This window comes from Myotis lucifugus, unplaced genomic scaffold (genome assembly GCF_000147115.1).
Source record: "Myotis lucifugus unplaced genomic scaffold, Myoluc2.0 scaffold_53, whole genome shotgun sequence".
Lineage (NCBI taxonomy): Eukaryota > Metazoa > Chordata > Mammalia > Chiroptera > Vespertilionidae > Myotis > Myotis lucifugus.
The window spans coordinates 4,441,586-4,468,838 of record NW_005871101.1 but is presented as its reverse complement, the minus strand read 5'-3'; the positions used below and the strand labels follow the sequence as shown (position 1 = coordinate 4,468,838).

The following is a 27,253-nucleotide window of genomic DNA, read 5'->3' as shown; positions in this document are numbered from 1 at the left end:
AAAACAAGCTCACTCAGATAGGCAAGTAATGAGAGTTTGTTATATAGTGCAATTAAAAAAGGGAAGGGAGGTATATAGTGCAATTAAAAAAGGGAAGGGAGGAGAAAGGAGGGAGGGAGGGAGAGAGAGGGAGAGAGAGAGACTGATTCCTGGAGAAGTAAGAAATTACAGCACCACCAAATTTGATGTAATACTTAAATACTGATACTGGAAGGTCATTCTGGAACCCAACCAGGGCTGGGAATTCGATTATTTTATCACAGCAAATGGATTTTCATCTAAATGTACCTTGAGTAACTCTCAGCTGTTTATGCTTTTGTTTCTACACTACTTCTTCACTACACACTGACAGCTGACTCTCAGATCAATGTTCCCTACCTCATCCTTACTCGGTTTCTGCTTCCTCCCAATGTTACTCATGGTGCCCTGTCTGCTTTATAGCTTCATTGTGTTTTGTCAGTTTCCTCTCCCACTGCCAATCAGTCTTTAGAATTCTCCAGTTTAGAAGCTGGAGCAGGAATCTGAAGTGGGTTGGCTCATCATGAATTGGCAATCTCAAAGGCCATCCACCAGCAACTTTCTGCCCTTGGATAAGGTTTCCATCTCTGTTCCAATCAGTGTGGCCGGGAAGGGTCACAAAGAAACAGCCAAGATCCCATTCCTTCAGCAATGACGATGGGTGAGGCAGTTTCCTTAAGAGAGGGGATCTGGAGGAAACCAAGGTAGCTCATCTAGTGCTTTCGAGTACAGGTATCATCAGAAAAGGAGACAGGTAAGAAGTATGTTAATGAGTATACTGCTATGCAGAGAGTAACTTCTACCCATACTCACAAAACCAGACACTGTAGGATAATTATAGAATAAAATAAAATATTAAATATGTGTGTGAATAGCTGATTTGATTTAGAAAGATGGTTAGTCTTCCCCTGCAGTGGTATCAAATGACTGGGTTTATTTTCTCAAAGACCTTAGTAACACATGCTTGAAAAAGCTTAGCACTTTTGCTTGGAGTATAAATGTCAACCTGTCAAAATCATAAAAACACTCAAAAACAATCTTTGGAAAAAGCTTAATAAAAAAGAAAAAAAGCATAAACATTATAAAGAAGCCAAATACAAATGCCAATCACGAAATAGACCACTATACAGACATTCCACCCCCAACCCCACCCCACCCCCAACACACATAAATCTTAGCTCATTTGGAATTTAATCTATATAAATTCTTCTTTTTCAGATTCCATTTAGAATAATGTCTTATTGATAATTTGTAGCTTTTTAGGCAATGTGCCCAGGTGAAGAGACATCTTTTCTGAAGTACTATTGGCTCTTATTTAGCATCTTTACAAAACAGTAAGAAGTATCTTAATTATTTCATGGGAAATAAAACATTTCAGTACATTTCTAAGGTAATGCTATTTAGAATCATGTGCTAGAACATTTCCTTTCTTCCCCTAATTTCTTGTAGCTGAAAGGCATAGTATGCAAATTCATTTTTACATTCGTGTGTGTGTGTGTGTGTGTGTTTCAGGGGCTTCGTCCCTCTTTTTTTAATATTAATTTTAGCATCGATCTTAGATCTTCCTCAAAAATGTCTGAAGGTTCAATAGTTGTTCTTAGCATCCCCCTCCTTGACTCTTATCTCTGTTGCTCTGAAAGAAAAAAAAAAAAAGATCCTCTGTTTTAACACCCTTAGTCTTCTCTGAAGATTTTCTACACTTAGCATACATTTGATATTATTGAAGCAAAAGTAGTATAATGGGTCACTTCTTCAGTATTTATGAAGTGCCTGTTAAGTGTTAAGCACTGTGCTGGCTGTCTTTTCTCTGTTTTTCTGTGCGTGTTTTAGGGAGAGAGTGGCATTCTGTAACACTGTAATGTCAATAAAATTATTTTAACAAATATTTAATAGTCTTATTTATCTTTCACTAAAATAAACTATTTCATCATTCTTTAGACCTACTTGTTGGTAAGCTATAGTTTAGGAGGGAGGGTGATCAATATAAACCATTGATTTGTCAAATTCAAAACTTAAGATCATTTTATATTCAGAACCCAAATTACTGTGATTGACTTCGTGATGTCACAATCACATTTCAAAGACAATGGAATATTTCACATGAATTAAATTCTAAATTCAGATTTTCAAAAATACATATATTTTAATTGATTTCAGAGAGGGACAGGGAGAGATAGAAACATGAATGATGAGAATCACTGATTGGCTGCCTTCTGCATGCCCCCGACTGGGGCTTGAGCCCACAACCCAGGCAAGTGCCCTTGATCAGAATCGAACCTGGGATCCTTCAATCTACTGAGCCAAACCGGCTAGGGCTAAATTCAGATTTTTAAACTGTTAGTTCTTCTAGGTTGTTCTGTTATCTTCTTTCCTCTTAGTAGTCTTAACAACAGATCCAAGATTCCCTCTTTGCAGTCTGTGATGGTTACTTTCATGTGTCGGCTTGACTGGGGGAGGGGGTACCCAGGTAATTGGTCAAACATTATTCTGAGTGTTTCTATGCGGGTAATTTTGGGTGAGGTTAACATTCATCAGATCAGTAGACTGAGTAAAGCAGACTGCCTCCGTAATGTAGGTGGACCTCTTCCAATCAGTGGAAGACCTGACGAGAACAAAAAGGCTGACCCTGCCTTGAGTAAGAGAGAACTCTTTATTGCTTGATGATCTTTGAATTGGATGTTGGCTTCTTTCCTGCCCTCGGATGGGAACTGTACCATTGGCTTTCCTGGTTCTCAGGCTTTCACTCAGACTGGAACTAACTTATTGTCCTCCTGGGTCTCCAGCTTGCCAACTACCTTGCAGATTTGGGGACTTGTCAGCCTCCATAATCCCATGAGTCAATTCCTTATATTAAGATCAATCAATCTCCCTCCCTCTTGCCACCCTCCCTCCCTCTGTGCCATGTGAGCACACAGTGAGAAGGTAGCCATCTACAAGCCAGGAAGAGAGCCCTCACCAGAACCTATGTTGACACCCTGAACTCAGACTTCCAGCCTCCAGACCTGTGGGAAAATAGTTACTGTTTAAGGCATGCAGTTTATGGTATTTCCTTATAGCATCAAAGTTAGACTAAATGCATGTGAATTTAGCCAGAATTAATAACAACAGATTTTACTCAAATTTTATACTTAGTCTATCACTTCTCACAGTTAATTTGCATAGTTCACTGGACAACTGAAAATAATCACTGGACTCAATAGACACAGTATTTCTTAATTTGAAGCCCTTGAGCATTCCATTTTAGCCAACATGAATATGCCATTTAGAACTTTCTTGGAAAAGTATATCCCAATTTAACCAGCAAGTGGGCAGCCAGAGTGCCAACACCGGGAAAGAGCAATGGAGCTCATTTCCTACTAGGGCTGCCTATGGGAGAGGGGACAGAGAGAACCGAGGGGAGCCAACAGTTTCCTTCTGAATCTGTCCTCCCATGAAAAATACCAGGTGATGATTTATCCGTAAGGCCCAGTCTTTTATTCCATCGGTTTTAGGAATTTTGAATTTCACATGCCAGCAAAATTATTTCAGAAACTGAAAAAGAAAATTCCAGGTTAGGAGAATAATGGTGGCTGATTCTTAATATCCACCATGTCCTCCTAAATGAAATTATTAATTTCAACAAGGAGAGTAAATTAAATCTTAGATGACTGGTGCCTTCAGGATTAGGAGACAACCTTCATATCACCTGTAAGCGGAGAAGAAAAATCCCAACAGAGCTCACACTTCTGTCCTACTGCTGGTGAGGCTGGGAGTGAGGAGAGCAAGTGCAGACAAGTTTAAGAGATTCTGTGCTAAGGAGTAGAAAAGGAACAGAGGACATAGAAAAAGGAAACTTAAGTCACCCCTAGAAATAGAAAGTGCAACAGCAAAAGCCAAGATTCTGAAATGGGTGGTTATTTGATAGTTGATAGAACAAGTTACATGCAAGAGGCAGGACTGGAAGTGGTTGCTTTGAAGAAGCACTGTACTCAGAAAAGAATGAGACAGTAGGAGGAAAGAAAACAAGAAAAGAAAAATAAGCATTTGATGGTAATAAAAAAGAGACAGGGCACATTGAGCTTTCTTTCTCCAACAACAACAGAATTCATTTCTACAGCTGAAAATCAAATACCCCAAGGAGCTAAATAAAACTATACCAGCACACCCCAACTAAATAAAATATCCACAAGTAAACATACAGCATATGAAAAAAGTAGCCTAAATCAGAAGTACTAATAAAGAGAAGCACAAAAATAGGAAGAAATGAGAGTTGGTTGAATGAAGGGAAAAAAAATTATACCAAAAATCAAGATTAAATTCAAAAGTGCTTGAGAAAGTAGACTTGGATTAAAATTAATAGTCTTGAAGAAAAGCAGGAAAAAAAAACAAACCAAGAGAAGTGAAAATGAAATAAAGCAAGAAGTTTTCAGAGAAAGTGGTTAAAATGGAAGATAGGCAAAGTAGGCTCAACAATGGAACAGAAGTAATATTTAAAACTATAATTAATGAAAACTTTTCAGACATAAAGGAAGACCTCAATCTACAAATAGAAAGGGCCCATCAAGTGCCAGGAAAATCAAGTTGGAATGATTAATTCTGATACATCCTATATAATAAAAGGCTATTATGCAAGTCGACCCAACACCGTAACGACCGGTCACTATGACACACAAGCTCAATGCAGGAGCTGCCCCCTGGTGGTCAGTGTGCTCCCACAGGGGGAGCGCCGCTCAGCCAGAAGCTGGGCTCATGGCTGGTGAGCGCAGTGGTGGTGGCGGGAGCCTCTCCCGCCTCCGCGGCAGTGCTAAGGATGTCCCCAGGGGGAGTGGGCCTAAGTCGTCAGTCAGACATCCCCCGATGGCTCCCGGACTGCAAGAGGGCGCAGCAGGGCTGAGGGACCCCCCGCCCCCTGAGTGTACGAATTTCATGCATCTGGACTCTGAAAATTAATAAATCTTCAAGGTTTCCAGGCAAAAAGATAAAATAATGTAAAGGCAAGAGAATTAGATGACATTGGACTGCTCAAAACAATATACTGTATAAAGCAAGGCAACAGTAAAGCTACATTTTCATAAAACTTAAGAAAATGTGAACCAAGCATGATATATACAACCAATATATGCTTTAACTATCAAGACTACAGAAAATTATTTTGAACATACAAGAATTCAGAATATTACATAAATGTGTAGTATAAAAGCTACTAGAGGATGAGTTTCATCCAACCTAGATGATTGAGATAACTTAGGCAAAAGTAGTTATCATGAGCAATTCATACATTTAATTGTCAAGTTTAGACCAAAATAATGGTGGGACCAGAGACAGAATGAGTATGTGTGAGTATTCTATGTTTTGATAGGTAGAAAAATGCAAATAAAATGACAGATGGGAGAGAAAAAGGGAAATGTAGAAAAAAAACACACTGACTCTCATTTAGGTAGTAGGTGAGAGTTCAAGGGTATGATTTAATCTGGCATACCAGATAGCACAAGTTTAAGAAAAAAAGGGATTAAAAACCCTATAAAATATTAATCCAAAGCCACAAGTTTAAAAATACAGACTTTCTTAAATACAAAAAGAAATTTTAAAAAAAACCAACAACACAACAAAGTGCACACAACAAAATGAAAAAAAAATACACAGAGAAATTATAACAAATAATATAATAGATTTAAGCCCAAACATAATAGTCATCTCAATAAATGTGAATGGGTTTAACTCAAGGTCAAAAGACAAACTTCAAAAAGCATTAAACTAGACAATAAAGGACACTTTATAATGTTAAAATCCACATTTCACATTGAAGATGTAACAGGTATGAATATATATACAACAAATAACACAGCTGCCACCTATATAAATACTACAAAAGGAAAGGAGAAACAGAAAACACACTACTAATAGACACTTTCACAAACAGTACAGCACAGGGCCAGTGAACAGCAAAAAAAAAAAAAAAAAAAGTAAGGATATATGTTCTGGATTTATATTGAATACTACATCTAATAATAGAGAATATATAATCTTCTCATGTAGGCCTGAAACATTTACACGGATATGCAAAAATCTGACCATATATTAGGGCACATAGAATATATCAGCAGGCACTATAAAGTTATTACAAACTACTTGATAAATATCTATCTATATAAAAGCCTAAGTGACCGTTATGACCGAATGACCAGTCAACCAGTCACTATGATGCACAATGACCACAAGGGGGCAGATGCTCAATGCAGGAGCTTCCCCCTTGGTGGTCAGTGCACTCCCACAGCCAACCTCCTATGGCAGGCCAACCTCCCGTGGTTCCTCCCCACAGCCGGCTGGCCCTGATTGGCCCCAATCTGGGCCGGCTAGCAACCTCTCGTGGTCCCTCCCCCTGGCTGGCCAGCCCCAATTGGTACCTCCTCCCCGCCTCCAGCTGGCCAGCCCCAACAGGGACTGGCAAGATGGCCCCGATTGGCCCCGATCGCCGGCCAGGCCAAGGGACCCCACCTGTGCAAGAATTCGTGCACCGGGCCTCTAGTATCTAATAAAACTACACAAGCAAATGTCCTTTGACTCAGTAATCCCACTTCTAGGAAATCTACTCTGAAGGTATAGCTTAAAACAAAAACGAATATGTAAGATCATTCATTGTAATAGTATTTGTAATTTTACAAAGTACTGAACACCACCTAAATGCCCGAGCATAGCGGATTGATAGGATAAAATATGGTACCTACATGCCATGAACATTGAGCATCTACGAAAGAAAAAAGAGAGAAAGATCTCTATGAACTTACATGGAGTGATTGATTACTGGAGATGTTTAGTGAAAATGCAAAGTCCATCAGAGCATGTATGTGAAGCAGCTAATAAGCACATGAAAAGGTGCTCAACTTCATTTACCATTAGGGAAATGAAAATTTTAACAATGATACCACTTTGTATCTACAAGAATGTCTATAAAAATATTGGTGAGCGTGTGGAGAAATAAGAATCCGCATACATTGCTAGTGGGAATATAAATTGGTAGAGCTACTTGGAAATCAGTTTGACAGTTAAATATGATGTTCTTTATAGATACAGAGGCAAAGAAACATCGGACAGACTGTCAAACTAAAGCGGGAAGACTGGAGAGGGTTGCGGAGGGGTGGGGGAAAGAGATCAACCGAAGGACTTGTATGCATGTATATAAGCATAACCAATGGACACAAGACACTGGGGGTGAGGGGGCATGTGCCAGGGGGTAGGGGAAGCTGGGGGAAGGTCAATAGGGAAAAAAAGGAGACAAATGTACTACTATTTGTAATGCTTTAAACAATAAAATAAAATTTTTAAAAAAGTTAAATATGAATTTATCATACAATCCAACAATTCCACTCAAAAGAAATGAAAACCATGTCCACATAACAACTTGCAGGTGAATGTTCATTGCAGCATGATGCATCATAGTCCAAAAGTAAACAACCCAAATGTCCATCAGCTTTTACATGGATAACAAAACATGCATAATTCAAATGGAATACTATTCAGCATACTGAAATGCTGATATACGCAATGACATGGATGGACTCTGTGAACACATTATACTTAAAAGAAGCCAGATTCAAAAGATATCACTATATTTCTATGAAATGCCCAGAAAAGAAAAATCTGTTAACAGAAACTAGCTACTGGTTGCCTGGAACTGGGGAGGACCAGGGTGAGGTGGGAACAAGGTTTAACTGTAACCAGGCATGAGGAATTCTGTTGGGATTTTGAAAATGTGTCTGAAGCTGGGTTGTTGTAGTCAGTGCACAATTCTTAAAATGGGTGAATTTTGTGGCATTGAATTTTACCTCAATATTTTTTTAAAGGACATAGATGTGAATTTCACAGGATGTAAATTACACATCAATTAAAAATTTTCAAGAGCATGTATATAAAATGACCAACCCTCCCTATTTGTTTAACTTGCCCAGTTTTTAGCTTTAACGTAAAGTTCTATATCCCAGGAAAAGTTCTGTCCTAGGCAAACCAAGATTGGTCTCCCTGTATGTATGCTACCTTTTGTGTAAGAAAGAGGGGGAATAAGAAAACACATTTACTACTTTTCTTCATAAAACGAAACACCGGGGAAAAAACAGTGAAGTTGGATACCTACAAGGTTGGGGGTGGGGGAGATGGGGCTGAAGAGATATGAATGACACTTCTCTCAGTATAACTTTTGGTAGTTGTGACTTTTGGAGGCATGTTAATGTTTTATATTTAAAAAATAAAATTAAACCAAGGACGGGGGCGGAGGGCAGACCTTATACTTGGAAGAAAACGGAAACAAATGAACCCAATTTATTTCAAATAAGTAACACAGTGAAAGAAAAAAAAAGAATGAATCAAAGTAATTTATGAACACAATGTAATTATATATCTTTGGTCTGGAGCAGGGTACAGATAGGGAGAGGATACAGACAATCTTGCAGGCTTTTAAGTGTGTTTTTATACATTCTATGGGCAAAAGCAAGGAAAACTATTTTAGCTGTATTATCGGATTGAACAAGTGAATCAACTGATGGACTTTTTAAAGAGCCAGGATTCTGAGGAAAAAGGAACAGAGAAATATGAAATGGGGAAAACAAGAAAGAACCCTATGAGGATGGATGGAATTGGAGGTACAGTGAACGCATGATTTCTAAATCAAATGTGGATATGAGCACATGTAAAATGTATGTGTACATGTACATTTCCTATTCTGCTGAACAGGCCTAGCAGCAGGAAAACACTTAGTAAAGGTGAACATACCCAGCAGCCAGGGTTCCTTGGAAAAACTGCCGATTCTAGAGCCTGGAATATCTTTTATTTACGATGGTGTGGGGGGGAAAAAAAAGATAGCAGATGCCACAAGGAATTCGGACTCAGAAGCTCCTATTGGCCAAATCTAAGACAATTAAGACAAAGTAAGAAATGAAATGCAAGTCCTGGAAAAAACAGAAAATCAGGAGTCCAAAACAATAGTTAATATAAACGTTCACCTGGATAGTTATGAAGAAGAAAGGAGTGCTCCTGCTTACAGCAGAATGCTAACTGGTACAGGAGGAAGAAATGCTATAATTAGAAAATCACCATTTTGCAACTATCAAAATAAAGACGGAATAAGCAAGAAACATCAATGGATGTTAAATCCTGGGGGGAAATGTTAGCATGGATTTAAAGAGTCTCCCACAGATTGTGATACCTGATGACAGCATCACCAATGTGGTATCCTAAGAATGCACAATTTGAATCTAATGAGGAAACCCAAAATGAAGAACATACTATTATAAAAGGAGGATAGAGAACGAAGACTGTATTCTTCGGAAACATGTCACAGCTGTAAAAGACAAAGGGGACCATGGAAATTATCTAAAGTCAAGGAGATTTCAGGGAGGGTAAATAAGCAAATGTTAAAATAAAAATGGTAAAATTTCAGTAATAGTTGAATCTGGGTAAAAGATGTATAGATGTTCTTTGTACTATTCTTATTTTTGCCAATTTTCTGCAAATTTAAAATCATTTCCAGGTGGAGGTAGAAGAGGGCTTAGAGGGGATAAATGGTGATGGAAAAAATAAAATTATATATATATACATACACACACACACATATATACTTAAAAAATAAAGTCATTTCCATAAAAAGTTAAAAAAAAAGAAGGGATTGATATTGGGTTGCCAATCTCATGCTTTGCCTGATAAGGTTATTAAAATGCAATCATTAAAAAAAAAAAACAACCCTACCATCTACGATTATATCATTTTCTTTCAAGAAAGTGTGAGGGGACATTTTGAACATCCAAAAAATAGCCATTATCACCAAAGAATGACCCTTCAAAACAAAATTTAGATTTATAAAAAAGACTTATCCTAGTTTTTTCCACTTCCATGTGGATCAAGGAGAGCTTGTCAGCTTTGTGTTACGGATTCAATATTCTAAACAAGGTCCATTTTTGCCAATGGATGAAGTACAGTTTGGTGAAAAGAGCATGGAGTCTGGAGATAAACACTGAATTCAAGCCCTGGCTCCAGCTGGTACCAGCTCCTATAACTTAAACTTTCTTTAGTTTCCTCAACTATGAGGCAGACAAATAAATCACAGGACTATTAAGAGAATTAATGTACTTAGAATAGTGCTTCCCACAGAGAAGGCGCTCAATGTCTCCTTGTCTTCCTTTCCTTGGGAGCCACTTTTCTGTTCTCTGGAAAAGTATCTGACTAGGACCACATTGGCCTTTCCCCACCAAGATTACGTAAGAAACTGAACTATCCCGAGAATAAGTCTCCTTTCTGGAGGTAAGTTTCATGAAAAACAAAGACGGAGATATTGGACAGTGGAAAAAAAGATAGAAGAAGGCTTATGAAAACAGATGAGCTGTGGCATGGTAGCTAATTTGTTCTGTTAAGGAGGTAAAGACAACAGGAGGAAGTACTGGTTTATGTTAGAAAAGTCTGATAAAAAAATTACATGTTATTTTCATATACTCATATCTATTTTGCAAATGACCACCCATCTACTTCTAAGAGTAAATAATAGTTTTATGTAAAAAATAAATAGTATTAAGATAACCAATTCTATTCTTTTTACTGGCTTGGAAGAAAAAAAAACAACATCAATTCAATAAAATGTCCATAAATTATGAGATTTCATCCAGTAGTCTGTTGTTTTGCTTCTTTCCACATATTTTCTGTTTACATCTAACAGGACAATTTATTCCTTTTCTATTGCCAATGATAGCAGTTCTTTTAAAATCTTTTTGAAAAAGAAGAAAAATTTAAAAAGTAACTAAATTCATTATAGCAAAAAAATTGTATTGCCAACAGAAATGTAGTTTAACATTTAAAATCTTTATAAAAAATAAACAAATTCTAATTTTTCCTTTATTTCATAACTGAAAAATGAAAATGCTTATTTACATGAATATTTGATACATAATTTCCTTAATACTTCTCTATGGTGAAATAAAACTATATATATATATTTAAAGAGAGTAAATAATATGAACACTCATGACAATTTCAAACCAATGAGCATTGGTATATCTTCAAATTACTATTAGTTGTGGCTATTCTTGGGGAAAAGGCGCAAAGCTTATTAGGGCCTAGCACACAAGAAATACTTAATTTTACATTGTCAGAGTTCAAAAAGTGGCATCATAACGTGAAAACACTATAAATTGACATCTCACTCATATGTCTCTTAAAACAGGCTGGAAAAATAGTCAGTACCCTATATAAATAAAAAAATATTTCCATTGACTACTTTTTGCCCAGAGTGATTAAGGACAAAAAAATAAAAATTCTTGCTGCTTAATTATCTGATAAACTGCTGACCAAGCTCCCATTAAAAGTTCTTTAGACATTAACCCAAGTAATCTTGGTCTTATGGTTATATATTTATATTACATATATATATCAACTTTTTCAAGTAAAGAAATGTTTAACAGATGTAAACTATTTATTGAATATTTGCCACCAAATATTGTTAAATACATTATCTTGCAGCATATCGCTTTCAAGTTAAAATGTCAGAAACAAACACCAATATTTACAATTCTTTTAAGGAATGTTATATAATGACACATTAAGGCGTAAATTCTTTTGGCTTATAATTCTTAAAAGAATGATAATAGCAAAAGTGATGCAAAATCTTCAGTGTGAGATTATGATTAAGCTACATTTTACAAAAATATGGTGTAAGATGGCAATAATCCCATTCAACATCCTGGATTAGATCCCTTCAGGAGGGACTGATAATTTATACAGTCAAACTTTAAAATTTACAGATAAAGGCAGTTCAATACTGCCACTGAGAAGTACATCTCTTAACATATACAACTTTCAGGCCACAGTTTTGAAGGTCTGAAGTATCAAGTTGGTTTGATGAATTAGTCGGTTGGCACTCATGAACACATTTATTGCCCTGTTTGAAGAAAAAAAAAAAAGAACAAGCATTAATTTTATCCAAAAATTCATTCTTTAAAAATATTTATACTAATTCCACCCAATAACAGTAGCAATGAAATCAATTTAGAAAAAAAAAGGGCAAGAAAGTACGGAGTATCATAAATTTTATTCCAGATTGGAATTGAATGGAACTCAATCATTTGAAACTATCTAGGAATTACTGCCCCCTAGTGGTTCTGGTTGGTAATTAGGTGTTGGTGGGCTGCTAATGATGGCTTCTGAACCACCAGGGTTCATCTATAAGTCGAACAAATAACTGATTCAAATGTAGTTTCCCGCTGTGGTTCATAGAAGTTACCAAATTAAAATCTGCATTAAGTATTACACTCAGTCTCAAAATCTATATGGCAATGGGCATTATAAATACTTAAGAAAAACCTAATTACTTTCAAATATGATTCACCCCAATCTCTCATACCTTCTTTCAAAAAAACAAATCTGAGAATTCTAAACTGCTTTTAGAATTAATCTACTTTTAAAACAAAATAATCATGCAGTTTCAATATTTTGGAGCTGACAACATGTATGTTCTTAAAAATATGTTGTGCTGTACCACATTTCCTATCAACCCATCCTCATGCAACTAGAGGACAGAGCTGATGCCCTTGTCCCTTTATCAGGCTTTTAATTGCATAGCTAAAGATTTTATCTTCATCTTAGACATTTATCAAAAAAGAGGGACCCCAACGAACTAGTTGAGTCAATGCAAATTCATCCCTCTATTGAAAGATGGATCAAAGATCAGGCTGTTGTAATAACTTTCAGTTTGAGGAAACAGGTACAAACTAATGGCACATTATTCATACACAACTAATTGTAATTTAAAGAAGCTGCTGAATGGAGAAAAAGTAGTGGCAGGAAGCCTAAATAATCTATATGCCTGTTTGAACTGTTAAAAAATTGAAAGTAAATCATTTCAGATTAATGAAAATTAGGCTCTAAATGAATTTCTATCTTTCAACGTGCTTTTTCCGTGACAGTTCTTAATTAGTTAGAAGCAGAAATAATGATCCCAACATGTAAATTATTCTTTTAATGTGTTTTCTGGTTATTTGGGCTTAGCAGAGATGAAGGAAAAACAGATGCAAGTTTATTTTCAGAACACACCTGCCAGCTTATTAAACTAAATCATGAAGGGGCATTTCCCTGAGACAACTTGAAGAGTAATATGAACAACAAAAAAAACACTAATACTTTAGCTCAGTATTTTAAATTCATAATATAAATGTAAATATTTTGACCTATTTGAACTATATAGTTTTAAAAATCAAGACCATTCTAATATACTATCTTATTATTTTTAAATTTTATTACAATAATATTCAATAATTTGGCACAGATATAGGGATTTTAAAACTTCTATAGGATAGCATGGTAGGTCATGCCAACTATAGCTGAAGTAGTCACTATTTTTCTAATTTTAAACACTGTTAGAAAATGGTTTTGTCAACAAAATTTTCTGAATTCTACCTGATACAAAAATTCTCTATCAGGTTTAATGCCACAGAACACATGGCCTCTGCATCACCTATACCTTTTATGTACATATCTATAGGTAAAAACACATAAAATATTTGGTTTTCTGGGGTGTTTAACAGCCAATTGTATATAAATTGAAAAATAACAAGCCATTTACCTTTTCAGTATACTTCCTGTGAAAGTGTCTCTCCTGCCAGGACAATGAATCACAACCTTTGCAGCACTGTGAAGTCACCTAGTACACTTGTATACAACTCCTAAATCCTGGTCCCACTCTAAGCCAACTGAGTCAGAATCTCTGAAGGTGGGTGGAGCCAAGGCACTAGGATTTTTAAAAACTGAACTCAGGGGAATCTAATGTGCAAACAGGACTAAGAACCATTGTTTTAACTTTAGTGCAGCAGCTCTCAACAGACCTAACATATCACTATCATCTGGGAACAACTTAGAAATAAATGCAAATTCTTGGATCCATCCTAGACAATGAGAAATTTGGGGGTGGAACCCAAAAGCGATTTGTGCTTTAACAAGCCTCCAGGGGATTCTGGTGCTACTAAAAATGTTGGGCCAAGAAGCCAAATCTCACCTTGTTTCTGTATGGAATGCAGGCTAAGAATTACGTTTATGTTTTTAAAAATGGTAAAATTAAGAAAAAATCAAAATAATATGTGATGAGTGACTGCAAATTTCAGTGTCTATAAATAAAGTTTTATTAGAACATGGCTATAATGCCCACTTATTTCCATGGCTGCCTTTGCACTACAACAGCACAGGTGAGGTGGGCAATTGCAAAGAGCTCACCAAGTGAAAATATTTGTTATCTGGCCCCTTTCAGAAAAAGGTCTGCTCCTGTCTTAGACTGGTATGGCTGGATTATCACCATTCACTTTTTATTTTTAACAGTTAGTAGCTGGTAGACCTTTTTCTGACCTTAGCACCACAGTAAAAAGACTTTAATTTATATGGTTTTAGTATAATACAAACCATATGATTTAATTTTAAAAGAGAAGGATGATAAGTAAAAGTACTTACTTGCCATCTTTAAAATAGGTTTTCAGAGTATCACTGAAACTTTTGGAGTACTTTACAAATTCTTTCTTTTGGTGTTCAAGTGCCTACAGACATCAAAAACAATTAAGAAAAAAATGCTAAATAAGAAAAGAGAAATGACACAAAAGCCAAAGTCAAAGATAGGAGGTTATTCCCAGTAATCAAACCATCTTAGTATTTAATTCCATAAAATAACTAGGTGTAAACTAACATCTAGGATGGCTTCTAGTAAACTTACCCTGCGGTTCTGGTATTGATATTTCTTGAAGACATTATTCACTGTATCAAGAAGTTCTTTTATTGCACTAGCAATATCCCTGTGAGTTAAGAAAAAAAGAATCTTCTTAAAATCAGTTACATTTGAAAGAAGTTTGTATATATATTTTTAAAGAATCTTTATTGTTGAAAGCATTACATGTGTCCCTTTTTTTCCTGTATATGTCTTTTTAAGAATTACTAACCACACTGTTAATTACCATACTAACACTATGTCAAGAGCAAACATCTGACTGGCTGGTTGAGTGGGGGTTTTAGCATGTACCCTTCTGTGATCCTGACTTCTGCACTGCTGACTACACATTCCACATCAACTTTCCCAAATTATTAACATTTCTTTCAGTATTACTGACTTAAATTCAAAAGAATATGCCTCTGCCTCTCATCTTTTCCAGTTATAATTTTTCCTTTCTTTAATATAGTTGACTTTAAGTTACCACATACTGTTTTTCTATCTCATGAACAATTATATGAAATTTTGCTATTACATGTAACTCATTTCTATATTTACCAACACTCCCAGTTACATACCTAATAATTTGTTTTGAAATATTTCCTCCTCAGACATAGCTCTTCTCTTGAAACATTTACCTCTTTCTAAGAACCACGTATCCGCCCCTTCCAACCTATATTTATGTATTTAAAGTATACTTAAATTTCCGGGAGAGACAATATCAGATTATTTTTCTACCTTAACCTTTCCAGCAATCATCCTTCAGGTGTCCACCAAAGGCTGTATACACACTTTAAATGCTGATAACTCACTTAATTTTCACTCCTTTTCAAGTTTAACTAATTTGAAATAATGGGTGAAGCCAGATGAAGCTTTGACAAAGAAAATTTATCCATTAGACTATTTTATGGGGATACATAAAAGATGAAGTTTACTGTCCAAAACTGGCAACAGTTGACAAACTGAGGGCACACAAATACCAAACAAAATGATTCTTGATGTTTGCGATTCCATTGCTTCACGTTATCAGCAGTGCTTGGACCAGAATGGTCATCAGTTTGAAAACGGTGTTGACAAAAAAAAACAAACAAAAAAAAACTAATCATTTCTATAGATTCTTTTAAATTTTGAAAATGAACTTTATGTTAATAAACACTGACTTTATAATCATTCAAAGTGTGTATACATTTTTAGGGGAGACCCTATCTATGCATCAATATCTTCCTCCCCTTAAGAGAAGAAATCTTTTTTTGACTATCCTTCCTATTCATGTACCGTTTTTTTCTGAACTCTTCCTGTATTTTATATCTATGCTCTTTTCATTCTTTTCATATTCTAGCTTAAAGCAATCTTTCTTGGTCAAACTGAACTTAACATAATTCTGCATTTATAAGTAGTCTCATATTCTCTAAGGCAAGCCTTCTCTTCTTCACATCCATTCTCTTTGCTGTTCAAATGCAATCCAAGTGTAAAGATATGAATTAGTAAGATACACATCCAGACTATCCCAAATATAACTTTATTATTGACTTTTTAATCACAAATGTCAGATTTCAGGTATTTCACACCTATAACAATCTTTCTGCTTTGCTATTAAAGAAAAAAGAAGGTTCAGTGTGCAGATTGTCCAGCTTTCTGGACATGTGTGTGTTTCACAGCATATTTCTAGTAAATCAGCATGTGGAAATTCTAAAAGTTGTAGATAGGATTTTGGAATGAAGAAATATATTTTCGCCTATTCTAAAGTAGTAATGGCATTTCAATAAATACTTACTTATTACATCCTGATGTCAAACATCAGCCTTAGGCTGAAACATTAAAACATTACATGTTCAAATAAAACAAAGAATTTTACATATAAATGACATTTGTGGACTCGTGTTTTTGCCTCTAGTTTAGTAAAAACAGTTTTAAGTTATATAACTGTTATTTCATTTGTAGTTTTAAGCAAGTAGAATCCTGCTGTATTGCTGTGATGGCTGTAAGTCTACCTATGCTTAATAAAACGGAGTCACATGACCATCCTATTATGTGAGAAAAATTACAATTTCCACAAGTAAAAAATGTCAAATCTCTGCATATGGATGATTCTTTAAATTCACAATGAACCTATTTAAAACAAAATATAATGCAGCAGATTACAGTGATCAGAGAGCTGTTTACACACAGCCGTACTTTGTGGTATACTTTAAAATTTTACTAAAAAGAATAAAAATGTACATTCAGTGCTAATCAACGTGAACATATGTTCCATGTACAATGATAATAGCTGCATTCCATAGGTCAAAAGAGCAGTTCTGAAATTGGCAGCTCCCTCCCTCACCTAAGAGAAAAAAAAATGGCAGGGGCAGAGAAGGGAAGGGTGGGTTTAGTGAACAGTACTCCATCCTACTAATAAATATTGGGAATCTGTGCTTTAAAAGAAAAAAAAAAAAAAAAGGTCCCCAGGTGATTCTGCTGATAAACCTGGTTTGGAAGCCACTGTGTAGGAACTCAGAACCTAGAGCTAAGGTTTGATCTATTATTCACCACAGCACTTTATAGAGAACTAGGCTGTTTATCCTTAGGCCTGGCCTTCTCTAAAACAACCTACGCCATTTATGTCAAATATTATGTCATCTGTATGTTCACAGAACATTTTCTTTTATGGAACCAAGGAAGCTAAATTATATTAGCAAATACCTGAGGGTTTGGTTCCAAGAAGAGAAAGTTCCCGCAGGCCCCTCCCTCCCTCTCTCTCTCTCTCTCTCTCTCTCTCTCTCTCTCTCTCTCACACACACACACACACACACACACACACACACACACACACACAACATACAATACTTTAATTAAAGAACTAGGGAAAACTTGAGGGTAAAAGAACTATAGTGTAATTATATGCTGAGTTAATGGTTTCTATGATAAGGGACACAGGAGTATTTGCAGCTATTAAGAGGGGCAACTTTGGGGAAACATAATACTGAAAGAGAGGACAACAGGCATCAGATGAAATATAAACATACATCCTATCAAAAAATTGCATAGAATAACAGAGTTTCTAATCCCATCACCCTAATTTGTGTATGTTTATGCAAACACTCTAAAGGAAGGAAATTCCTATGCTGTATGTTTGCTCTAGACAGGTCAGCTCTGGAAAAGCTAATTTGAAGCTATCATGGAAACCAAACCCTGGCGAATATTTTGCCTATGAATATGCAAATGCAGATTATAATGAGTAAATAGATAAATGCATAGCGTTCTGGTCTATTAAATCACAAGTCTCTACTAGTCATCCATTAATTGGAATGTGTCAGACTTTTAAAAGAATCCCATGAATTAATTTTATAAAATATTTGCATAAGCTCAAATGTAATCAAACAGAAACATTCATTAATCAAAAGTACTTTAAAATATTTGTTTGCTGGATCATTTTTCCTAATCAACTCCATAGAGAAAAATTGAAATAAACAAACCTTACTTCACAATGCCAGAATGTGCTGTCGGTAGATGCTATTTCTTTCCATTCTCACAACTATTACCCTCATCTTCACAGGCAGAAACTAGAAGTATAGAATCTAAGCACCTTATCCAAGGTCACAAAGCTAAATATTGAAGTGGAGATTCAAACCTAATTCTGCTAACACATACAAAATTATCTGGATATTTATTAGCTGACAGGATGTTCTTTCTACTCTGGTATAACCTATAACATGTACAGTACTTAGTATAGTAGGTATTTTATACATACTTACTGAAAAATACTGCTAAAATAAATGAATAAAGAGCATAACTACCTTAAATATGAGAAAGTAAAATATTTGAAAAGAAAGATAATAAGTGCACAATATGTGTGGCCTAAAGGATAAACCATTTTCATGTTGCTAAAACTTTTAACCACCAATTTGTTAAACAATGTAACAGTGGTAATAACATATCAAAATCTTTCTCTCTATCAGATCAGTAATACAAATAATTGCAGCTTTAGCTATGTATGCTAATTCATACATTGTTGATTAGTCTCAGAAATAAAAACATATTATCAACAAACATTCCATGGCAAATTATCCCTAAAACGTTTAAAATATAAATTTTAATTGCCAATAGTATTAATTCAGTTGTGCAGAGTACTCTCCAGAAATGAAATATTACTATTGTTCCGTAAATGAGAGACAAGACCCCTAATTCAGTCTCTGTCAATGACTATGGACAAGAGTCTTGGGCTCTTGATCTCAACATCCTTACGATTAAAATGCAGCTGCTAATAAAGTGGTTTTCAAACTGTATCTCTCTAGGGCCAGACTGGGTTTAACAGAGATGCTTCAGGGATTCCACAGGGGGAGAGAGGGAGTCAAAATAGCAGGATAAGGACTCCAGGTCAGTCATTTCTATCCTGGCTATAATGACAACATTGTTCTCCCTCTCACCTACTGGCATTCTATATAATATGTCCTTTATCAAACTTCTTCCAAACAATAGAAACTTTTCATTCAATTACCAAATTAGATCAACACTGTGAATCTGTAATAGGGAAGCAGCAGAGAAGACCCTGGAGTCAGTCTACTTGGTTTCAAACCAGGCTCTCCCATCTTACCAGCTCTGTGAACTTGGAAAAGTTATTTAATTTTTGATGCCTCAATTTCCTCATCTATTACAGGGCTTTGTAATAAGTTAATATGTTATCAAGTACTTTAAAAAGTGGTTAGCATGTAAGTTCTATATAAGTGATTAATATTATTAATATAATATTGATTCTGTAAACCTCTACTTGAATGACCTGAAGCAAAATTTGCTGAAAATATTATTTTAAGAACGTCAAATCTTCATAGAAGTGTAGTACACATCATCAAAACAATTTTAAACTTATTAGAAAATTGTAGAAGTAAGTTTTTTAAACAGCTGTGTTTGAGATCATTGACAATTTATCCTTTTATGGACCAAACATGTTTACTTTATACCAAATTAAAAATCCATAAACAGTTGATTGTCTTCCTTCTTCACATATTAAAAATAGTTTAAGGAAGTTGGGGCTTCTCAATAATGGCAAAATATTTACCTTAGGGTTTGTATCCCATTGCACAGATTTTGGCTAGTCAATGAAGCCTTTATCATACCTTCCGGTCCTCAATTAGAAGACTGAAGCAAGGGACATTCCTTGATAGCTGGGTTGGGCACCCATCATGAACATTTTCTAAAATGGGACATAATCTCCCTCTGTATCACTCAAAATAGGTGCCCAAACTAGTTAAAATAGCATTTTGCAATGTAAATTACAAAGAATACCATTTCTGAGAAATGTTAATATTTATTCCAAGTGAGCCTTCTTAAGTTCTTTAATAATATGAAATTTCATGCAATTGCTAAATCTTTCCTTTCTAGCAATTTCTAGCTGTGATTTCACCAACAGGTTAACAGCGTGACTGCAATTATTCCAAGATTTCTGTTTTCTATCCACAAAGAGTACATGACTTATCCTAATGACTTGTGCCATTTCTAAAATAAAAACAATGGTATCCTTTGTTATTAAGCTGTATAATTTATCCAAAACTTCTTTATTCACTTTAATCTGACGTTTAATTTTTCCAAGTTTTATGTAGTTTAAACTATATTTCAATTTCTGTACATTCCATTCAGTTTTAAAATTAGACACTCTAAACAAATGTTACTGTATTCTGAAATGAAATGCCACAGCTTAGAAGTTAATAAAGATGTAGCATTTAAAAACTCCAAATTTATTTCAAATTAATATTTTAACATTCATGTCATACTAAAATGAAATATCTAGAATGAGAGGTTCCTATGAAGTGCTTGAGAAAAGAACAAAAACAAGAAGTTGCTTACTTGATTGTCTGCAGAAACCTCACCCTGTCATTGATCTCATCTGGGATCTTACTGAGAATCTGTTTAAGTGCCCGTGCCTTTTCGTTTAGGTCCTGGAATTCTGGCTCTGGTCGTTCAATCATATACTCTGATAAAATAAATGCATAATAAAAAGCATCAGGCAACTCCCTGTCAAATGCAAGTCTACAAATTCCCAATGTTGGTTAAGAGGGTGAGGGAGGGGAGTAGAAAGGCCAGATAACCAGGAAAGACAAGGTTGCAAAAGCAGAATTTGTTAAGAGTTCAACTTAGTTTGGTAATAACAGGGCTCCTACGAAGTAAGATAACAGAAGATGAAAGACTAAACATTTTCTATTTGGGATAAATAGAAAGCCCATGAAATAAAAATAAATTAAATTAAAAGGGAGTCTTAATCAAATTGATCAAGCCCCTGAAGCTACATTTTTCAAGATAATCTTAATGACGTTCCTGACAAATATGATGGCGATATGTACCTGCCAATGGGGAAGATGAGCTTAACCAAAATCTCTATATTGAATATCATTATACCAAAACCCAAACAACCTACTAAAGTCTTCAGCACGTTCTTGAAATCTCACTTAAAAAACATACACCAGAAAACACTAAAACACTACCAACACAAGGGTTGGATCACAGAAGAGTAAACTTAGAAAGGAAGTTGAATCAGACCTGGTAGAGGCAAAAACATTACTAGTAGATTCATTGTAGACTTGGAAACATTACAACCCTACCAACCAATACAATCTGGCCTAACAGACCGGAAATGTGTAAGTGTAGAATAATGATGAGGACTTTCTTATAAATTATGGAATCAGTTAAAATATTTCCTTTTTTTTCTCCCTCAATAAAGATGGGAAATTCTACTTCTATTTTTTCTTAATTAGTGGGAAAATGGGTACTAAATTTAAGTGAAACCCATTTCTGATTATTTAAAAAGCAAAAAATGAGAAAGAATGGTTATTATATTGTCCTCTCAAATCTGTGGTTGAATAAAACACTAAAGTTAGAAAAAACCCTCATTAATTCACACTGATTTTTGCATCAAGTCAACACAAAATTAAAAAAAACAACAACATTCCACAGAGTTTATCTTTTGGCAAAACCAGAACTCATCAAACATATTCACAGGGGGAAAAAGTTAAAGTGTACAACATAAACAAACACTTTATTTCAAGTAATTAAATCTGAATCTGACAAATATAAAACAGAAAGCAAGAAGTACTTTTCTATTTTATAGGCCCCCCACCCCAATATTATCACAATACTAATAACAAGAAAAAGAAGAGAAGGAGGAGAGGGAAAAGAGGAGCTAGAACCTTTTGTCAAGCAATAAAGATTTGGAAGAAGTGCTTTTCAACAACTGTAAGAAAACTAAACAAGACTCTTTCTGATTACCTTCTACATCATCAGCTGCCATTCGAAGAAGTGATTCTGTGAAGTTAACTTCTACACTTTTTTTCTCTAAAATTTTCATTATGATGTCTTGTGTGAGTCCTGGATTTTCTTTTTCAGCCTATAAGGAAGAGAAAGCTAGTTTTGAAATGTAGAAATGAAATCAGAATTTTAAAACCAAAACTTAAATGTTTAGAAGGTTTGGGAACTTAAACTGATGAACCTAGAAAGGCAGAAATCTTTGTAAAGCGGTGATGGTATCACTTCTGTTTGATAAAACTTAAACATCAGTCACTTTTTATTACAGCCAATGTCTATTTTCCATTTGAACATAAAGTACTTAACATTTCCTACTTCTCCTTTACATTCTCCTGAAATCAAACTAATAACAAAGATAGAAATAAACATGTATTTTGGTAATCCATCAATTACTTTTTTCAGTAGCTAAAATAGACTAAGGATTTTTAGATTTTTTTTCATTAGGTAATCTTTCAACTTGAGGATCTAGCAATTAATTACTCATCTCACCAGTATTTTACAGATTCTCTGCATTTGAATGAACAGAATGTCAGGAATAGCAAAAATAAAACAGGATTACTTTTGCAAGTTTTCTTGAAGATGTATAATCCCTTAAATGCTTCCCCATACAATGATTCTCACTTTCTGTTTTCTTTTTGTAGCAAGACTATTACCTTCACTAGTTTTCAGAACATGATTAACCCTGTTACTACCCTGAGCTTGTTCCACTAATGAGTTTGCAATGGTTCGATGTTACTCCCCAGGGCACTAAAATGGTCTAGTCATTTCAGTACTGAGCATAAAGAGTTCTGAGTTTACCAAAGTTAATTTTCAAGATTTGGGTTTTCCCCAGTAATTTTATCCAATTTTATAATTGTTCTAAATTTTATAATCACACTATACATTTGTTTCTTTTAGGATGACTGCCAATTTTAATCATTATGCTGATGATTCTTCATCTTTCTTGCCCTGATACTAAATAGAAAATAGAAACAATTTGTGATCTTAACCATATGGCGACCTATTTGTTTTCTTATGTGTCAAGCACACTTAATCTCTGCCTTTTCAATTGCACTCTGGCATCACTGCAGATCCAGCTTTCTTCTGCACCTATTGCTCTCTCCATTATGACATCTTGTTTCTCAATAGATTTCAGTATAAAAAATTAAAATGCTGTGGAATTAAATGGGAAAAGAAAATACACACATTTATTTCAATCCTGAGATCATTTTTAACTGTTGTCAAATGTTCTTCAGGAAAGTAATTTTGATATATAATTAATAACAGTAAAGTGTGTCTTACTGAATTACATTTTTGTTGTTGTTGTTAACCCTCACTTGAGGATATTTTTCACTGATTCATTGATTTTTAGGGAGAGGGAAAGACAGAGAGAAACATTGATGTGAGAGAAACACATCGACTGTTGCCTCCTGCCTGAGCCCTATCCAGGGCCGGGGCAGGGGAAGAGCCTGCAACCAAGGTACGTGCCCTTGACTGGAATCAAATCTGGATCCTTTGGTCCGAAGGCCGATGCTCTATTCACTGAGCCAAACTGGCTAGAGCTGAATTCTATTTCTTTTAACTGTAGTCCCCCAGTTACTCATGGGGGATATGTTCCAAGATCCCCAGCAGATGCCTGAAACCATAGATAGTACCAAACCCGATACAAACAGATGCTCTTCAACTTATGACAAAGTTATGACCCTATAAGCCCATCACAAATCGAAAATATCCTAACTTGAAAGTGCATTTTATACACCTAACCAACTGAACATCACAGCTTAAACAAGTCTACCCATACTCAGAACACAGTATCTAAAAAATGCTGATAACACAGTACACTGTAGAGTATTGGTGTTTACTCTATGATGGAGTGCCTGGCTGGGAACTGGAGCTCAATGCCACTGCCCAGCATCATGAGAATATTGTACCGCATACTGCTAGCCAGGAAAAGATCAGAGTTCAAAATTCCAAGTACAGTTTCTACCAAATGTGGACAGCTTTCAAACCACTATACAGTCAAAAAATCCTTAAGTCAAACCATGATAAGTTGGGGACTGTCTGAATTATGTTTTTCCTATACATACATATCTATAACAAAGTTTAACATATAAATCAATTAGGAACAATAAGAGACCAACAATAACAATTAAAAAAAGAATAATTCTATCAATGCACTGTAATAAAAATTATGTAAATATAGTCTCTATCAAAATATCTTATTGTAACCAACCCTTAACTTGCAGTAAACAGCTTGGTGTCATTCGTTTCAGGGGATCCCTTGCTTAAATCTTCATATAGTCTCAATGTTTCCTGGTGCACATATTTTTGTTATCAATTGGAACATTTTTTTGTTCATGTTTTCCACCCACAAATTTAGTGACTTTTTAACTTAACTAAATAAACACTTACCATGCACTGTGGCTGTAACTTTTGCAGTTTGAGATGGCACAGCAAAATTTACACAAATTCCTTTTTCTTTCTTCACAATTTCATGAATAGATTTGTTTTTACCATTGACCTTAGCAACCTGGACATACACATTTTTTTTCTTTCCTTTGTAAGTCAAAAACTTTCACCTTTTCACTTAAAGGAAGCACATTGTGGCATATCTCTTTTGGCATATCCCAATTGCCAGTATAACTGCTTTTGAGCTTTGTGGCCATTAGTAAGTAAAATAAGGGCTAGTTAAACACAACTACAATACCATGAAAGACTGATGTGATCACTGAGAAAGCAACTAAATGTCTAAAGGCAGGGAGCACATATAGCACAGAGACACTGGACAAAGGGATTGAGCAGGATGGTGTGAAATTTCATCCCAATACCCATAATGGAACAAAATTTAAAACCTAAGAACTTATTATTATTTCTGAAATTTTAAAATTTATAAATTTAAAATCAAACCATAAATTTGTAATTTAAAAATTATAAAACTTATTTCTGGAATTTTCCATTTAATGTTTTTGAACCACAGTTAAAACAGGTAACTAAAGTGTAACTGTGGATAAGGGGAGACCACTGTATAGTCAGTTTTGATTTTTCCTTCCACAGATTTATTTAAGGTAGGATCTATTTAATTAAAAGAAAATAAAAGTTGTCTTTAAAAGAAAAGCTATACAAATACAGTATGAACTTTATGAATTTGGTGAGCTGACACAAAATTACATGTACGACACTATTTAAATAAGCCAGTATTTGATAACTGGTTTATCTTTCCTAAAAATACCATTAAATTATCAATAACACATTATTTTGGGGAGCAGGGGGGCATTCTCTATATGCTTCCAGACAATGCCTGCAGAAAACAATCTCTCTGATTAAGTTATAATAAGGTGCTGAAAAAAATCAAATGCTGAAAGCCTGACAACAAAGTTTGCAATATCAAGTTGGTCTGGGGCCTCAACGTGCCAAAGCTGAAACATTACAGAAATCTCGCAGCGGTTCCTAATGTTTTAAAGTCAGTGTTCTTAGTGCCAAAAGAAATACCTAACAGTACTGTGTATTAAACAGTCAGGTTCAAACAACTATTAAATACTGAAGGCCTAAAAACATAGTAGCCTTTAAAAAATACACAAATTGACAAAAAAGTATTTAATTTTATTCTTCAAATAACTATACTTATCTTAATGAGAACTGTACACCCTGCTGGGCATTGCATAATGTCTCAAATGTTGGAATTCGATTCGACACTACCCTCATTTCCTGTTGTACATTGATTTCCTTATGGTACTTGCTTTTTATCACAGCAATGACCAAAGTCCAGCTGACAAAGACATGACATAACTGAAAGGAATGTAGTCCAATCAAACTACTACGTTGAAACAGCAAACTACTGCAAGCTAGTAGTTAGTTCAGTGTCAACCAGATGTTGAATATCACCGTGTTTCTTTAAAATTTTTAATTACCTCATGACACCTAAGATACTTGCTATCGGGTCCCAGGGTGCCCTGGCACATAGTTTGAGAATAGTTGCCTTAGTATCTTCTGACTGAACTCTTACTTAGGCTACATTTTATTTTAAACGCCTTAAATTTATCCAATGACTCTGACTGACAAAATAAATAGATCTACCGTTAAACCAGAGACTATATACCTACAGGTTTCCCCCTGCCCCCAAATAAAACCTTCAACTCTATGAGCATATAATTTTTATGAAGAATCCAACTGTGAGAAAAAACTGTCTCCAAGGGCAGTAATATCCAATCTGTGAATCAGTGATTCTCAACAGCACAACCTATCAGAACTTCTAGATGGGAAAGGAATCAAAAGCAGAATATATAATTACTAAAATTAATTTATCTTGAAATAAATTATTTCAACCCTTTTTCCCCAATAACAAAAATAGATATTAAAGCTTGATAAATATAACTGTTGTTATGGACCAAGAACTGGAAATATGCATTTAAATATATATAAACACAAAAATCTTTATCTTTCTAATGCATGCCTTCCTTTAATTTCATTGGAAATTTAACATATTAAATGTGAAAATTAAGAATAAACCAATGCAAACTGACTAATGTTTTCCTCCAAAATAACTTTCACTATCCCCAGTTAAGAATCCATGCCATGGAGAGCAAAATTTACCCATGTATCAAACCAGATCTACCATAGCCACACTTTAAAAAAACTGCTTTTTACTTGTACTTGTGTTAAAACATGAGCTTATATATAAAGACATTACAAAAAAAGCTTCATGAAATTCATTATTTTATTTCTTTTATGAATGTCATTTAGTATACCATCTACTGCTTCAGACAGGGACTTCTTTACCAAAATACACAGGAGAAATACTCTCTGTTCTGGGTATCAGGAAAGCTGAAAAACGGACTTTTGCCTAACCAATACTACATTGTGCAACCTAACACTTTTCCTGTTCTTTGGTTACACACATGCTTAAAATAGTTGCCATTAAGCCTCCCTAATGACCAAATATGCCATTTAAAATCACACTAATAAGGAAAGAAGGTAAAAAAGAAAAGATAATGGCATTGATTTATTGATTCTCTTTATTAATCCAATGATTTGCCAAGGATATGTTTTAAAGAAGCTAGTATGAATGTGTACTCAGATACTACATTTTATAGAATATTAAACACATCTAGGTAATTCTAATCCAATATATACAATGTGAAAAGAGAGATGCCAAGTGACATTATCTATGCTGTCAGTTAAGACTGGAATCTATAAGCTAATCTTTGCCATAAAAATATTGGATTGATTTATAATTTCAACTGCAATGAATCTCAACTATAAATTTATTCTTGATTTAAATATTAAAATACT

The 27,253-nt window shown here is 34.8% G+C and overlaps 1 protein-coding gene across 3 annotated transcripts in view; it reads right to left on the bottom strand.

The window, feature by feature from the left end:
• Positions 1-8,345: 8,345 nt before the first annotated feature.
• PDCD10 (programmed cell death 10) overlaps positions 8,346-27,253 on the bottom strand; it is a 48,657-nt gene continuing 29,749 nt past the window's right edge. For all 3 annotated transcript variants that reach the window (XM_006088883.3, XM_023753909.1, XM_006088884.3), the window contains exons 4-8: positions 21,950-22,067; positions 20,534-20,660; positions 14,723-14,801; positions 14,467-14,549; positions 8,346-11,911 (exon numbers count right to left, since the gene is read on the bottom strand). In XM_006088883.3, the coding sequence (XP_006088945.1) occupies positions 11,830-11,911; positions 14,467-14,549; positions 14,723-14,801; positions 20,534-20,660; positions 21,950-22,067 (489 nt within the window). In that variant the 3' untranslated portion in view covers positions 8,346-11,829. The remainder of the gene's footprint in view (positions 11,912-14,466; positions 14,550-14,722; positions 14,802-20,533; positions 20,661-21,949; positions 22,068-27,253) is intronic.